The sequence below is a fragment of the Anabrus simplex genome, chromosome 2 (genome assembly GCF_040414725.1).
Source record: "Anabrus simplex isolate iqAnaSimp1 chromosome 2, ASM4041472v1, whole genome shotgun sequence".
Lineage (NCBI taxonomy): Eukaryota > Metazoa > Arthropoda > Insecta > Orthoptera > Tettigoniidae > Anabrus > Anabrus simplex.
This window is the reverse complement of record NC_090266.1, coordinates 1,197,220,851-1,197,237,239: the sequence shown is the minus strand read 5'-3', so window position 1 is coordinate 1,197,237,239 and position 16,389 is coordinate 1,197,220,851. Positions and strand designations below refer to the sequence as shown.

General features: G+C 39.0%; 1 protein-coding gene across 3 annotated transcripts in view; it reads left to right on the top strand.

The window, feature by feature from the left end:
- LOC136863834 (dynamin-binding protein) overlaps positions 1-16,389 on the top strand; it is a 446,212-nt gene that overhangs the window by 92,572 nt on the left and 337,251 nt on the right. For 2 of the 3 annotated variants that reach the window (XM_068226424.1, XM_067140170.2), the window contains exon 4: positions 2,990-3,126. In XM_068226424.1, coding sequence (XP_068082525.1) covers positions 2,990-3,126 — 137 coding nt within the window. Of the gene's footprint in view, positions 1-2,989; positions 3,127-3,457; positions 3,513-16,389 lie in introns of those variants that run through there. The other variant, XM_068226425.1, reaches the window with a different exon arrangement.

Below are 16,389 nucleotides of genomic sequence, written 5' to 3'. Positions count from 1 at the left end.
CACCCCCATGTTCTTAGATTTACGGTTACGTTATGTTCAAATGACTCGGGGACCCATAAGTCGCCCCTTTTTGTGATTGGAAAATCGGCAAAACCAAGGACTTTTAAGAACTAACTTGAACTTGTCATCCCTTCCAGTTTAATATAGGTCACAAAAATCAGCTTGGATGGACTCTTGTTTAAGGAGTGGTTTATGAGTGAATTTATTCCTAAAGTGAAACGCCACTTGACGAGCTTGGAGTTGCTAGTAAAAGCATTGCTATTGCTAGACAGCAAAATCAATGAACTATAATGTTGCATCTATTCAATACATTTTTAATTGTGTAAATATTACATTACATCTGCCTTGGTGGTACTAGTTTTGAGACAATAATTGGACAAGACATGTAAAAACTACTAAAATAAGTGTATAGGCACAAGTTGACATCGTAAAGGTCCATCATCAAACCGACTGTGATAATACTGTAAAAACACCCTATGGTACGTGATCCAAATTCGCGTTGTGTTATTAAAATTGAAGACAAAATTTAAAATTTTTCTTGTGAGAGTTCAAGAAATTGTCCACAAATTTTTCCATATAACAACATGCTAAAGTCATCATTATAGCTTCCATACATGAGGTTAAATAGCATTCATTTTCAAAATAACACACATCTCTTTCACAAGACTTACAGGTAGGCTGTGGATATTCACCAACACATACCAGTCAACAGATAGTAGCCAATAGATACTGGATCTTAGACAGCCCTCGAACACTGTACAGGAGACTACAAAAAATATATAGATACTGGACCGCATCAAACACAACCTTGTATGAACCTCCAACTTGTGATGACGTACTCCATGTGAATAGGTGCTGTCCAATCCAGAGAGCAGGATGTCCCACGCTAACCTTCCAGTGAAGTTGTCCCTCGAAGACACACCTTGGAAAAGTACTTTATGATCTTAGCTACCATGTTAATGCAATACTCCTGGCCGAGTCCATAGTTGCTGAAGTGACTTTTATAAGTTCCCAGTGTTATGTGTGTGTGTTCTGTAAATACCTCTGAATTTCCCAAATACTGTACAAATATATAATCTGTTGTGGACAACTTTCTAGCTTCTACATTTAACATATGAAGTTATAATTTAACACAGAATAGACATCATAATAATAAATATAAGGAGGGATGTGATGTATGTACTATCACACAGTTCCTATTCATAGGCCATAGCCAATTCCTTCCACCTCCTTACCCAATTTCATTCACCATCATTCATTTCATCTTCATTAGCTCTTCAACTGAGGTTGTCACCAGGAAGGGCATCTGGCTGTAAAAATATGCTGTATATTTTCATATCAATGTAGTATACAATAATAAACCATATGTGGGCTGAAGGATTAACTGTACGAGTTCTCTCATCACTCGCTACAAGTGCTCATTGTGAGAATCCAGTGATATGTTATAGTGGAAGCCATTTCTTTCAGTTTCGACTAAGTTAATGTGAGGTACTTCAGTCTGTTGAAACTAATTTAGAAAGTAAATTAGAAATACCATAGATTAATCTTTAGTCATACAACACACATCCAAGTAATAGTCAAGCTCTTCCCACTCTGGGCAGAATGGACTCTACAGTAGCAATGACTTGACATTGCAGTTCAGATAGGTTGGCCGGTAGCACTGGCACATACACGTGATCTTTAACATACCCCCATTGAAAGAAATGACGTAGAGAGAGCTCTCGAAGGATAGAGAAAGGCCCGCCTATTCAATAGCATTAGCTTAATGTAGTGTCCTATATAATTGGTACTAGTTTCGACCCTAAATACATTGGGTCATCTTCAGCCATGATCTAATTACAAACATATGTTTACATACAACCAATAATAAAGAATACAATTTGGTATGTCTTAATTTAAAATCTAAGTCTAAAACATGGAAATTTTAAATGTGTAGTCCGATTTCGTCAATGTTTTAGACTTAGATTTTAAATTAAGACATACCAAATTGTATTCTTTATTATTGGTTGTATGTAAACATATGTTTCCATTAGATCATGGCTGAAGGTGACCCAATGTGTGTAGGGTCAAAACTAGTACCAGTTATGTAGGATACTATATTAAGCTAATGGTATTGAATAGGTAGAGCTTTCTCTGTCCTTTGATAGTGATCAGTTGTCAGTATGGGCCATAATGAAATTCATAACTTATGACATGGAGAGAGGTCAGGGCTCCTTGCAAGCCATCAAAGGAAAGTGTCTAATCCGGGCTATGCCAGCCAATCCAATGATTGGGAACAACTTCATTCAGCCATTTCCACACATGGTGAAAAAATGCGGGGGTGGGGTGGGGGTGGGCTGTCTTTGTGCCAAATCAAGGCTGGCAGTGTATCTTGTCCATTGGCAGTGCTAGTTCCTGACTAGCCTGTCACACAGAATTGTTAAGGACTGCACGAGTCACCCTGAGGAATTTGACTGTCTTGTCTAGCATGAGTTAATCTTTAACTCTTTCCTTTACACTGGCATCCCATCATTTGGACCTCTTTATATCACTGCTGAATTATGTTGGCAGATGGAGGATCACATCTATATCACCGCCAAAACTCACGCTGAACTGTAACTACTGAATTACACTTTACAAACTGCAGCACATAGAAAGCTTTGAGCTCAGGAGCCACTATCTGTAATCGAAACTTTACACATGGCACTATCAAGTGACAGGGTTAGGAAACAAAGAGTGTGATGCATAAAGTTCGAACTTTTGGAGTTGCTCTTTCATCCGATTGAGAAAACAGATGGCTGAAGTTGGTTGCATAGCCAAAATAACCACATAAAACTCCGATACTCTTTTATGTATATCTGGTATATTGACTAGAACAAGGTGACTAAGATGTGTATCGAAGTGAAAAATACATTTTATTATTCTCTCTCTTATTGTACTTTTCTAATTTGACCTCTTATTTAACTTTTTCTCTATAAATAAAGCTCATAATTTATCTTTTACTTTTCAGACAAGCAGTCCAGCATCTGTTAAGAATTTCAAAGTTCAGGTAAAAATGGATATGAAGGCCCAGTTGGATGAAGAGATGGACCTACACAAAGGTGAAATCATACTTGTGACTGAGGTTATTGACCGAGACTGGTATAGGTAAGATGTATTTCATATTATCTAGTATATTGAAGAAGGATTGGGGGTTTGTCATCAGTCTTTGTTCAGTTTTTTTTCTTTTTTCTCTGATCTGTTTGTAGAAGTAGTGTTTGAACATTTTCTTAGACCTGATGATGATGATGCTTGTTGTTTAAAGGAGGCTAACATCTGAGGTCATCAGCTCCTTTCTTAGAGCTGAGCTGTACAAAGAACCTGTCTTTTTCTCAGATTACTGTAATTGCCCTTAGCTTATTCTAAATTTATTTGTTTCTGTTTTCATGTTTGCTAAATATTTGAATATCTGCTAAATTTTTCTTTCATGACTTATTAGAAGACTTAGAAGATCATAGACCTTGGAATTCGTGGATAGATTTACCATTTAAAATGTAAAGTATGATTTAAGTTTTACTCTTACTTTACTTTGCGAATAAGGGTCTAAGAGAGAAACATGACAATAATTGTTGTTTATTGTGTGGAGAATTAATGGAAGAGGCTCGTCTATTGAGAGTATGTAGGGAGACTGACTGACTCACTGAGGGTTAAATATCTGGATACTGAATTTTACAATTATTCAATAGAATGGATTGCACTGGGAAGAACAGCAAACGTTTTTGTATTCTAAAAGATATTTGGCAAATGAAAATTAGAGAAAACAAAAAGAGCACTAACTTAACTATTGAAGGGTAGGCTACATTCTTGTCCTAGGATATATAACACTATATGACATCTAGAACAAAAGGGAAAATAATGTAAAAATTAGCAGAAGAGTCAGAAAACAGTATTGGGTTCATGTATAACTTAATGTAATAATAGATTGTTTAAAAAAAAAAAAATAATAATAACAAGAAAAATCAAATGCATGTACAAACATGATGCTCGCTCCCCAGTTTCAGATGATCTGGAACTAGGGGATGGGTGTATTCTATTCTATTCTACTCTACTTTGCTACTTTCAAGAGACAATTGCCATAGTTCATTAATGAGGATGTAAATAATCTAACATCAGGTCAGATTACCATGAACAGAGCAACACTTCCTTTTAAAGCAGTTAATACACTCATTGACAAAATGATTTGCATAGCAAGAAAGAACTGTTAAATTCAAATACAATTTTATTATGAAGGGAGTTCAATATATAATGCAACACTTTTTTCTTTTGTTCTAAAAGCAGGTTGGTTTTATTGAGGATTCAAATACACCATGTTATTCCCCAATCCTTTTGCCACGATACTCTATTTTTCAGCATAATCTTCGTTCAGTGCTACGGCCTTACTCCACCGTAATGTGAAGGCATATGTATCTGCATGGTACCACTTGACTGGTCGATGTCGGATCCAACGTTGTGCTGCATCTATAACTTCCCTATCATCCATGTAGTGCTTCCTGCAGAGTGCATCCTTCATTGTGCCAAACAGATGGAAGTCAGAAGGCGCGAGATCCGGGCTGTAGGGTAGATGAGGAAGAACAGTTCACTGAAGTTTTGTGAGCTCCTGTCGGTAATGTATTAATGAAACACGCCTCGTCCAACGACTCACCATGCTTTTGATATAGATGTTGACTCCCAATGGGAACATGAAATATTTGTCCTGAATGAGTAAATTTATAATACAAATATAATGGTCCGTTATTGGACATTATAAATTTTCCAGCTAACTCATTCTTGGTTGCCTGCGTTTCGCCCTCATGTGCTAAGTTGGGCTCATCAGTTGGTCCTTAGCACACCTACCAAGACGCAAGGCTAGTGCATACCGTGGAGGCCACTGTATAGGCTACTTGAAGCCACCAGCAGTGCCAATGCACTATGAGAGACTATGTCTCACTTCCAAAAATTGATGCTTGCCTGGCCATCAGATGATATAGATGTTGACTCCCAATGGGAACATGAAATATTTGTCCTGAATGAGTAAATTTATAATACCAATATAATGGTCCGTTATTGGACATTATAAATTTTCCAGCTAACTCATTCTTGGTTGCATGCGTTTCGCCCTCATGTGCTAAGTTGGGCTCATCAGTTGGTCCTTAGCACACCTACCAAGACGCAAGTACCAATGCACTGTGAGAGACTATGCTGGTTGCTTCAAGTAGCCTATGCAGTGGCCTCCACGGTATGCACTAGCCTTGCGTCTTGGTACTATGCTGGCAGCTTCAAGTAGCCTATGCAGTGGCCTCCACGGTATGCACTAGCCTTGCGTCTTGGTAGGTGTCCACCTGATGAGCCCAACTTAGCACATGAGGGCGAAACGCAGGCAACCAAGAATGAGTTAGCTGGAAAATTTATAATGTCCAACAACGGACCATTATATTGGTATCACCATGCTTTTGTCGACTGCAAGGTCTCCATAGACATTCTGCAAGCGCCTATGAATATCTATGTTGCCCTGGTTTTCCGTCAAAAGAAACTCAATAACTGCTCTCTGTTTGGTATGCACCTCCGTTACAGATGCCATTTTGAAGGCTATTTATAGCTCTGCCACCTATCGGAAATTAATAAAATTCTACGAGACAAAGCGGAAATATTCATAGATGTCCGAAACAAAATCCCATTTTTTAAAACCGAAATTGGCCGAGAAATATATATATATTTTTTGCTATTGGCTTTATGTCGCACCGACACAGATATGTCTTATGGCGACGATGGGACAGGAAAGGGCTAGGACTGGGAGGGAAGCGGCCGTGGCCTTAATTAAGGTACAGCCCCAGCATTTGCCTGGTGTGAAAATGGTAAACCACGGAAAACCATCTTCAGGACTGCCGACAGTGGGGTTTGAACCTACTATCTCTCAAATACTGGATACTGGGCCGAGAAATAAAATGTGTTGCATTATACATTGAACACTCCTTGTAGTAGGGTGGCACTTACAGAAGAGATAATTGATTGCAATAACATTGCATTGGAGCAAATTTCTGCCCAACTGCAGCATAGAATAAGGTCATCTTTGGTATTTTGTCAGACCTCCTTATATAAGGATACTTTTGTTGATAGGATTGGGCATGAAATCAGACGTAATCTATATGTTATTCTGTGATAGATTTGCCCGCAGTTGTTGTAAATTGTGCTCCAAGTAATGAACACTTCGCAATGGAAGAAGCTGGTTTCCAATCTGGTTTCATAGTTGTTTAATTAATGACAAAAGAAGTGATGGGACAGGCCAAGGAAAGTAATGAAATATGATGTAAATAATCCTGGAAATTCCTACCTGTCATCTTTCTGTAGAAGACTCCTGGGTAATCAGTCAGGAGGGATAGCACAAAGGGCTGCAAGAATTCTTTAAAATAATACCTCTGCACTATCAGTGACCCTCATACCAGTGATGAATGGTGATTATACATGTTAGCTTACCTGACCACCACGACAGTAGTAGGGATGTGTGCTTCTGTAAAATGCTGGAGGGAACATGTCCCTCACTTATGGTCCTCTAAACTCTGCGATTATTATCATCTGTTCCTAAATAAAGGTGTATCACTAAAGCTTAGCATTCCACATTCCTTTTTGCTGATACCACCTTAAATGAAAACGGTGCTGAGATACTGAGATTTACATAATGCCAGAAATCATAAAGACAGCCAAGATAGCAGATTTGCATGTGCTCTGCATATGGGAATGGTACTGGCAGACAGATCTCCTAGCAAAGCTGCCACATGTCCCTGGATGGTAAAGAACGAAGCCGTTGACAGTTGTTTCTGTCTATCATAGGCCCTTTCTTCCTGATGGTGTGTTGGTTTTTATCTAGAATCAATCTGTTTTGTCCATTGCTCCCAGCGTGTTCTTACAGCAAAGTAAAATGTCCGACAACGCAGCTCAATTACACGCCCTCTCTCAAACTTTTATATCTTCCAAGCCTGGCTATTTTTTGTGGTTTATGCAGAGCAAGTATTGTGTATGTAATAACTTAGGACTGTTCATGAAAGTCACACGAAGAGCGACTAAAAGAGCTTCGTTCTATGAATGTACGAGCCTGTCTACACCAAACTTTATTCATTTCCATGATATCCTCCAATCTAGACAATGCCAAATTCTTTCTTATAAGGTGCTCAAATTTTTATATCAATTATTATATTTGTAATATTAATGTTCACCGAGCGAATGGCTGTGCATTTTGGATCCAGTAGCTGTCAGCTTGCATTCGGTCGATAGTGGGTTCGAACCCCACTCTCGGCAGCCCTGAAGATGGTTTTCTATTTTCATTCCAGGCAAATGCTGGGTCTGTACCTTAATTAAGGCCACGATCACTTACTTCCATTCCTAGCTCTTTCCTATCCCACAGTCGCCATGTTGGTGCAGCATAAACATACATACATCATCATTATAGACCGTTATGCCTTTCAGCGTCCAGTCTGCAAGCCTCTGTGAATTTACTAAACATCGCCACAATTCTCTATTTGCAACTAGTGCTGTGGCATCTTATCTTTCAGTTGTTACAAACTGAGTCCAACCATCGTTGCCTTGGTCTCCCTCTACTTCTCTTACCCTCCATAACAGAGTCCATTATTCTCCTAGGTAACCTATCCTCCTCCATTTGCCTCACATAACCCCACCACCAAAGCTGGTTTATGTGTACAGCTTCATCCAATGAGTTCATTCCTGAATTAGGCTTTATCTCCTTAGTCCTAGTACCCTCCTGCCATTGTTCCCACCTGTTTGTACCAGCAATCATTCTCGCTATTTTCATGTCTGTAACTTCTAACTTATGAATAAGATATCCTGAGTCCACCCGGCTTTCGCTCCCATAAAGCCAAAGTTGGTCTGAAAACAGACCGATGTAAAGATAGTTCCGTCCTGGAGCTGACTTCGTTCTTACAGAATACTGTTGATCGCAACTGCGAGCTCACTGCATTAGCTTTACTACACTTTGATTCAATCGCACTTACTTTTTTACCATCGTGGGAGAACACACAACCTAAATACTTGAAATTACGTACCTGTTCCAGCTTTGTATCACAAATCTGACATTCAGTTCTGTTGAATTTCTTACCTACTGACATCAATTTAGTCTTTGAGAGGCTAATCTTCATACCATACTCATTGCACCTATTTTCAAGTTCTAAGATATTAGACTGCAGGCTTTCGGCACAATCTGCCATTAAGATCAAGTCATCGGCATAGACCAGACTGCTTACTACATTTCCACCTAACTGAATCCCTCCCTTCCACTTTATAAATTTCAGCAGATGATTGATGTAAACTACAAACAGCAAAGGTGAAAGATTACAGCCCTGTCTAACCCCTGTAAGTAGCCTGAACCAAAAACTACTTCTACCATCAATTCTCACCTTTTGGGGATCATTGTAAGTATCTGGGTGTTAATATAAGGAAAGATCTTCATTGGGGTAATCACATAAACGGGATTGTAAATAAAGGATACAGATCTCTGCACATGGTTGTGAGGGTGTTTAGGGGTTGTAGTAAGGATGTAAAGGAGAGGGGTTATAAGTCTCTGGTAAGACCCCAACTAAAGTATGGTTCCAGTATATGGGACCCTCACCAGGATTACTTGATTGAAGAACTGGAAAAAAATCCAAAGAAAAGCAGCTTGATTTGTTCTGGGTGATTTCCGACAAAAGAGTAGCGTTACAAAAATGTTGCAAAGATCGGGCTGGGAAGAACTAGGAGAAAGAAGACGAGCTGCTTGACTAAGTGGTTTGTTAAAAAATAGTAAATGTGTTCATTAATCCACCTATTCATTACTTTATATCCACTTAGAGTGGTTACATAAACGCAATAACATTTATTTGGGACATGTTTCGCCCTTAAATTTAGGGCATCTTCAGCCTAAAATATAATTTTCAAAAGTACATATAATATTACAATAGAAGCTAATAGCTAATTAATAAAATTTGATACATATAATGTGCATATTGATACATTAATAAAAATATGTTAATGAAACACTATCAATGATCATACTACTGTAAAACTATCTTGTCAGAGACTAAAACTTCCTCCGATAAAATTACGTAGTTCTAATTAAAATGGTTCAATAAAATTGTATGTGTTTTCACCTAATGTGATAACGTGTATATTCCCAACAAAATGAAGGCCTTAACATGAGCACAAAAACGTATGTCATGTATACAGCCTGTTCAAGGCTGCTGTTAAAGTCGTAAGCATGAAGGTATTAAAACATTCAAAGGTAAATATACGTAAAGGTGACTGAAACGTCAGTTGATTATCGTAGAAGAAGTGGCCCTTTGTACAGGTAGGAAATATTGTCAGAGACCTTTGTCGAGAGATGCCGGTAGATTCTGGAATAATGTTCACTGTAAGAGAAGGAAAGGAAGTCTTAAAAAGGTAAACATAAGGAGAGAATGCTTATTACGTTGCTTAGAATAGATGAGGACTTGCGTGTTTTTTGTAAGTTGTTACTTGTTATCTACCGTTGTGTAAGTAACCGCCCTTCTGTTGGCTCTGTCTCTCGTATTGTATCTGTGCTGCAGAGGCAGTAATGAACTTGGTGGGGAAGGGGTGGGGGAGTGTGGAAGGGAGGAGAGGATGAGTCGAGTTAACTGTGTCGAGGCTGACGAAGGGGCGGAGTTATCAAATTTGCTGGAAGTAGGCCTATTATCCGTAGGTATGGGTGGCGTTTTGGAGTATGAAGAATTAAATATATTAGGTACCGTATCCTAACTTTATTTGAACTAACCGTATTTAATAATTTAGGCGTTAATTCATGTAACATGCTTTTAATGTACGTGATGTCATTTAAGATTCTGATCCTTGTTATACGTCTGGTCTAAATAGATATATAAACCTTCTAGTTCGTTCAACATTCTTCCTTTTTCTATATTTCTAATTATTGCTAGATCCTTCTCTTTGGATTTAAATCCGTGATCAGTCTCTCTCATATGCAAACTCATACTCAGCGATGAACTATGATAAAGTAATGCCCTAAAAATACGTACACCCTGGAATGATGGGGAACATATAACTAATATGGACACGGTGAGGTCAACTAAAAGCTAAAAATAAAGCAAGGCGAAGCATGATGTCAGTTTTGGAGGAAAATTAAAATAAACAAGAAAAAATATTTTTTAAAATATAGCAAAAAGTATTAATTGATCCAAATTTTTACATGACTCAGAATTTTTCTTTCAGCTTGATAAAGTCCATCTTGAGAATCAAAATCATACAAATATACAATGTATGCCAACACACATACTTAACATATCAAATAAAATCTTGAAGTTTCATTAATTTTAACACATTGGCTTGTGTGCTCGCACCACTCACCTGGCTTTATATTTGTTAACACTTTCAATTATAGATTAGTACGTTCCCCTTTACTGCACACTTTACATTGCAGTAGGGGTCCCTAACATTAAGAAAAGACATGATTTAATGCGCAAGGGGGAGACTAAACTAATCTAACTGTACAATATATAACACGCTGAGTGGTAAAATATCCTACAAATATATACACCCTGAATCATGAGCAACCTCATGAGCACAACAAGTACTGTCAATAGGAAAACATGATGTCATATTTTCCAGGGCTCACCAAGAAAAGCATGCGACATTCACGCAGTCTTCACTCACTCAAAGACTCGATGGAAAATATAAGGAGATAAATTTGCACTTTAAGCAACACTTCCTATTCATTGTAGGTTCCTGAATTAAATTACATGATCCAAAATCAATCACCTTGTGGACTTTATAATGACATGCACAAATCAACGTGGATTCCTGAAATGAATTACATGACACAAATATTCCTCAGCGCAGTTATCATAAAAGAAAATCCAAACTAAACGTTGCAATATAAAAATCTCGCCCACCGCAACAACTGTTGTGACATAGACAAATCCCAATAGAATCACGAAGTATAGGAAACTAAATAAAACTCCCCTCGGTAGACACGCATATCACCCTAGCCAACACATGGTGGAATGACTCAAAAGCGGAGATTCATTCTACCAAACTAAAGCAGCAAATATCAAAAGCACACAGGGTCCAACCCTTAACACATGCTGCTCAACAGTCTACCCGAGGCAAGCGCACAAACAAGAAAATGCAGGCTTTTCAAAATGAGGAACACGTCCTCTTGCTCGAAATCCCGCTAAACCATATCACATGTCCTAAAGTTGCCGAAACTGAAATAAGTATGTAATATGACGTCATCTAACATTCGCTCACATGAAAAGAAATAAGACCACGCTGGCCACAAATCAAAGCACTCACGCTCATAAAGTTAAAATTGAATAATAAAGTGGCCAACTCTGTAATAAATATCATAATCTGAAACTAGGAAATTGCCACATAGACAATTGATCATGTCTGAAAATCGGAAAGTTACTGAAATATCTCAGTCTACAACACAAGAAACTCGCCTTAATAATAATAATAATAATAATAATAATAATAATAATAATAATAATAATAATAATAATAATAATAGTGGTTAATGGTGTGGGTTACTGTAGTCACGTCCTAGTTCGTGACCTTGGGCAACGGCTGAGTGGCCTAGTAAGTGGTCCTGAGAGTCGGGATACCAGTTGCTATGGAATGGGAGTGGGCATCTCGGACATATTCTGAGTCGTGGCCCTCCTTGTGCTTAGGCGGCTAGGAATATACAATTCACCGGTGGTCCATAACCCGTTAGAGGAGAGATCCTCACTTGGACTATGTACAAGTAGGGTAGCATCCTGCTTCATGAATTTACCGAGCTCAGAACATTTTAAGCACGCCTCGGACCTATGGGAGTAACGGAGTCCCACTCCCATTTGACAGGCGAGGGACTCCTTGGGCTTATGGAAGAAAGAAAGTAGAACTGGCTGAGTCAGCAAAGAGGATGCATCTGGATGTGTTAGGAGTAAGTGATATTCGGGTAAGGGGAGATAACGAGGAAGAGATAGGAGATTATAAAGTGTACTTGACGGGTGTTAGAAAGGGAAGGGCAGAGTCTGGGGTAGGGCTCTTTATCAGGAATACCATTGCACGCAACGTAGTTTCTGTTAGGCACGTAAATGAGTGAATGATGTGGGTAGATTTGTCAGTTGGAGGAATTAGGACTAGAATTGTCTCCGTGTATTCACCATGTGAGGGTGCAGATGAGGATGAAGTTGACAAGTTTTATGAAGCATTGAGTGACATCGTGGTCAGGGTCATCAGCAAGGATGGAATAGTGCTAATGGGTGATTTCAATGCGAGAGTTGGGAATAGAACTGAAGGATACGAAAGGGTGATTGGTAAATGTGGGGATGATATGGAAGCTAATGGGAATGGGAAGCGTTTGCTGGACTTCTGCCCTAGTATGGGTTTGGCAGTTATGAATACATTCTTCAAGCATAAGGCTATTCACCGCTACACATGGGAGGCTGGAGGTACCAGATCCATAATAGACTATATCTTAACCAACTTCGAGTTCAGAAAATCTGTTAGGAATGTACGAGTTTTCCAGGGATTTTTCAATGATACAGACCACTATCTGATCTGTAGTGAACTAAGTATCTCTAGGCCTAGGGTAGAGAAAGTGAAATCTGTCTGCAAACGAATAAGGGTAGAAAATCTCCAGCACGAGGAAATTAGACAGAAGTACATGGATATGATTAGTGAGAAATTTCGAACAGTGGATAGTAAGCAGGTTCAGGATATAGAAAGTGAATGGGTGGCATACAGGGATGCTGTAATAAAAACAGCAAGGGAATGCCTAGGAACAACTGTGTGTAAAGATGGGAAAAGGCGAACATCTTGGTGGAATGATGAAGTGAGAGCAGCTAGTAAACGTAAAAAGAAGGCTTATTAGAAATGGCTCCAAACAAGGGCCGAGGCAGACAGGGATTTGTACGTAGATGAAAGAAACAGAGCGAAACAAATAGTCGTTGAATCCAAAAAGAAGTTGTGGGAAGATTTTGGTAATAACCTGGAAAGGCTAGGTCAGGCAGCAGGGAAAACTTTCTGGACAGTAATAAAGAATCTTAGGAAGGGAGGGAAAAAGGAAATGAACAGTGTTTTGAGTAATTCAGGTGAACTCATAATAGTTCCCAGGGAATCACTGGAGAGGTGGAGGGAATATTTTGAACATCTTCTCAATGTAAAAGGAAATCATCCTGGTGGTGTTGCGAACAGCCAAGCTCATGGGGAGGAGGAAAATGATATTGGTGAAATTATGCTTGAGGAAGTGGAAAAGTTGGTAAATAAACTCCATTGTCATAAAGCAGCAGGAATAGATGAAATTAGACCCGAAATGGTGAAGTATTGTGGTAAGGCAGGGATGAAATGGCTTCATAGAGTAGTAAAATTAGCATGGAGTGTTGGTAAGGTACCTTCAGATTGGACAAAAGCAGTATTTGCACCTATCTATAAGCAAGGGAACAGGAAGGATTGCAACAACTATCGAGGTATCTCATTGATTAGTATACCAGGCAAAGTATTCACTGGCATCTTGGAAGGGAGGGTGTGATCATTCGTTGAGAGGAAGTTGGATGAAAACCTGTGTGGTTTCAGACCACAGAGAGGTTGTCAGGATCAGATTTTCAGTATGGGCCAGGTAATTGAAAAATGCTACGAGAGGAATAGGCAGTTATGTTTATGTTTCGTAGATCTAGAGAAAGGATAAGACACGGTACCGAGGGAAAAGATGTTCGCTATACTGGGGGACTATGGAATTAAAGGTAGATTATTAAAATCAATCAAAGGCATTTATGTTGACAATCGGGCTTCAGTGATAATTTATTGTAGAATGAGTTCTTGGTTCAGGGTACTTACAGGGGTTAGACAAGGCTGTAATCTTTCACCTTTGCTGTTCGTAGTTTACATGGATCATCTGCTGAAAGATATAAAATGGCAGGGAGGGATTCAGTTAGGTGGAAATGTAGTAAGCAGTCTGGCCTATGCTGACGACTTGGTCTTAATGGCAGATTGTGCCGAAAGCCTGCAGTCTAATATCTTAGAACTTGAAAATAGGTGCAATGAGTATGGTATGAAAATTAGCCTCTCAAAGACTAAATTGATGTCAGTAGGTAAGAAATTCAACAGAATTGAATGTCAGATTGGTGATACAAAGCTAGAACAGGTCGATAATTTCAAATATTTAGGTTGTGTGTTCTCCCAGGATGGTAATATAGTAAGTGAGATTAAATCAAGGTGTCGTAAAGCTAATGCAGTGAGCTCGCAGTTGCGATCAACAGCATTCTGTAAGAAAGAAGTCAGCTCCCAGACGAAACTATCTTTACATCGGTCTGTTTTCAGATCAACTTTGGCTTTATGGGAGCGAAAGCTGGGTGGACTCAGGATATCTTATTCATAAGTTAGAAGTAACAGACATGAATGTAACAAGAATGATTGCTGGTACAAACAGGTGGGAACAATGGCAGGAGGGTATTCGGAATGAGGAGGTAAAGGCTAATTTATGAATGAACTCGATGGATGAAGCTGTACGCATAAACTGGCTTCAGTGGTGGGGTCAATTGAGGCGAATGGAGGAGGATAGGTTACCTAAGAGAATAATGGACTGTGTTATGAATGGTAAGAGAAGTAGATGTAGACCAAGACGATGATGGTTAGACTGGATTCTAACAATTTAAAGATAAGAGGTATAGAACTAAATGAGGCCACAACACTAGTTGCAAATCGAGGATTGTGGCGACGTTTAGTAAATTCACAGAGGCTTGCAGACTGAACCCTGAAAGGCATAACAGTCTATAATGATAATGTATGTATGTATGTATAATAATAATAATAATAATAATAATAATGATAATAATAATAATATTGATAATAAATTTACAGAAAATTGATTCTAACTATTCGGAACTTGAAAAAAGAAGCTGCATTCAGGGAACAAGTGAATCAATCACTAATTTACAATCGTCTTTATATTCAAATAGTCATGAAGATGTCGCTATCAAATTTTGTGGATCCAAACTCCACCGTCTCACACATTCTCATTCACACATCGTGCAATAAATCCCAGAAAACGTGACAGCATGCTTCCGTATGCTTTGATCTCCCATTAATAATACTTTAATCTAGTCCTTCCTGACTTTAATTTGAATCCTTATTTACATATACATTTAAGCCCTGAGACGTAGAATGCGTCTCAAACATCAAAGCAAAACAAAAAAACAAAAAAGAGGCAAAATAAGAAACAGACTCTGAAAAAAAAGCGTAAGAAAGCAGACTGCGACTTTATGCAGTCGGTCCACACTTACGTTACAATTATATTTACATTTACTTCCAAACAAAAGCTAAATTTACTGAAATTAAATGTCAAGCTATCCTATCCCCTTTTGCCACATTAAAACACGTTTACAGTCACATAATTACATTGAAAATTCTGTACTCATCTAATTTCGTTGACTTATCGCCACCTGCCTTTGGGACAGCTGGCACCCCATTGTTTTAACCAGCCATATCGAAAGTGGTGCCTTCAGTAAAGAACTGGGTCAGCCCTTGGGTCTCCATCCTCCTGGCGTGATCTCGTATTCTCCATCGTTGCTTCTGGTTGTTGTTTAAGACATCCCCTTGTTCATGGTGTAGGAAACTGGGTCAAGATTAACCCACCAGTTACTAGAATACTACAGCCGGGGTATTTTCCACAGACCGTGAAATCAGTTCCCATTCAGTTGTGGAACAATTTCTCTTATCTAATACCGTAACTAGGTCAAATATTTTCCATTAAAATGCTGGACTGGAAATTACTGAATTTGATGTCCTCCTAAAATCTGTTTTACCGAGCTCGATAGCTGCAGTCGCTTAAGTGCGGCCAGTATCCTGTATTCGGGAGATAGTAGGTTCGAACCCCACTGTCGGCAGCCCTGAAAATGGTTTTCCGTGGTTTCCCATTTTCACACCAGGCAAATGCTGGGGCTGTACCTTAATTAAGGCCACAGCTGCTTCCTTCCAACTCCTAGCCCTTCCCTTTCCCATCGTCGCCGTAAGACCTATCTGTGTCGAAGCGACGTGAAGCAGCTAGCAAAAAAAAACCAACTGTTTACACCGGCAAGCTACTAAACATTGAATGACTATCTGGAAACTGTTCTTCCCTCCGGAAATTGGAAAATAAAAGCCATTCTCAAAAGTTTAACATCTTGAATAATTGAAATCCTGACTGAGTGTCCTAAACCAAAGTTCAAGTCCCCACACGATCAAGAAACATTAGTTCTGACCCGCACTTGGGTAAATAATATTTCTCTCGATGTTACCTGCACAGAATCTCACCGAATAATAGGGTAGCTAGTTCACGCGCTCATCGCTTTTATCAATTCGTCCTCTAAGATGCTGTTGTATGCTCGATCTGGGCCATCACTCACATAGACCAATGCC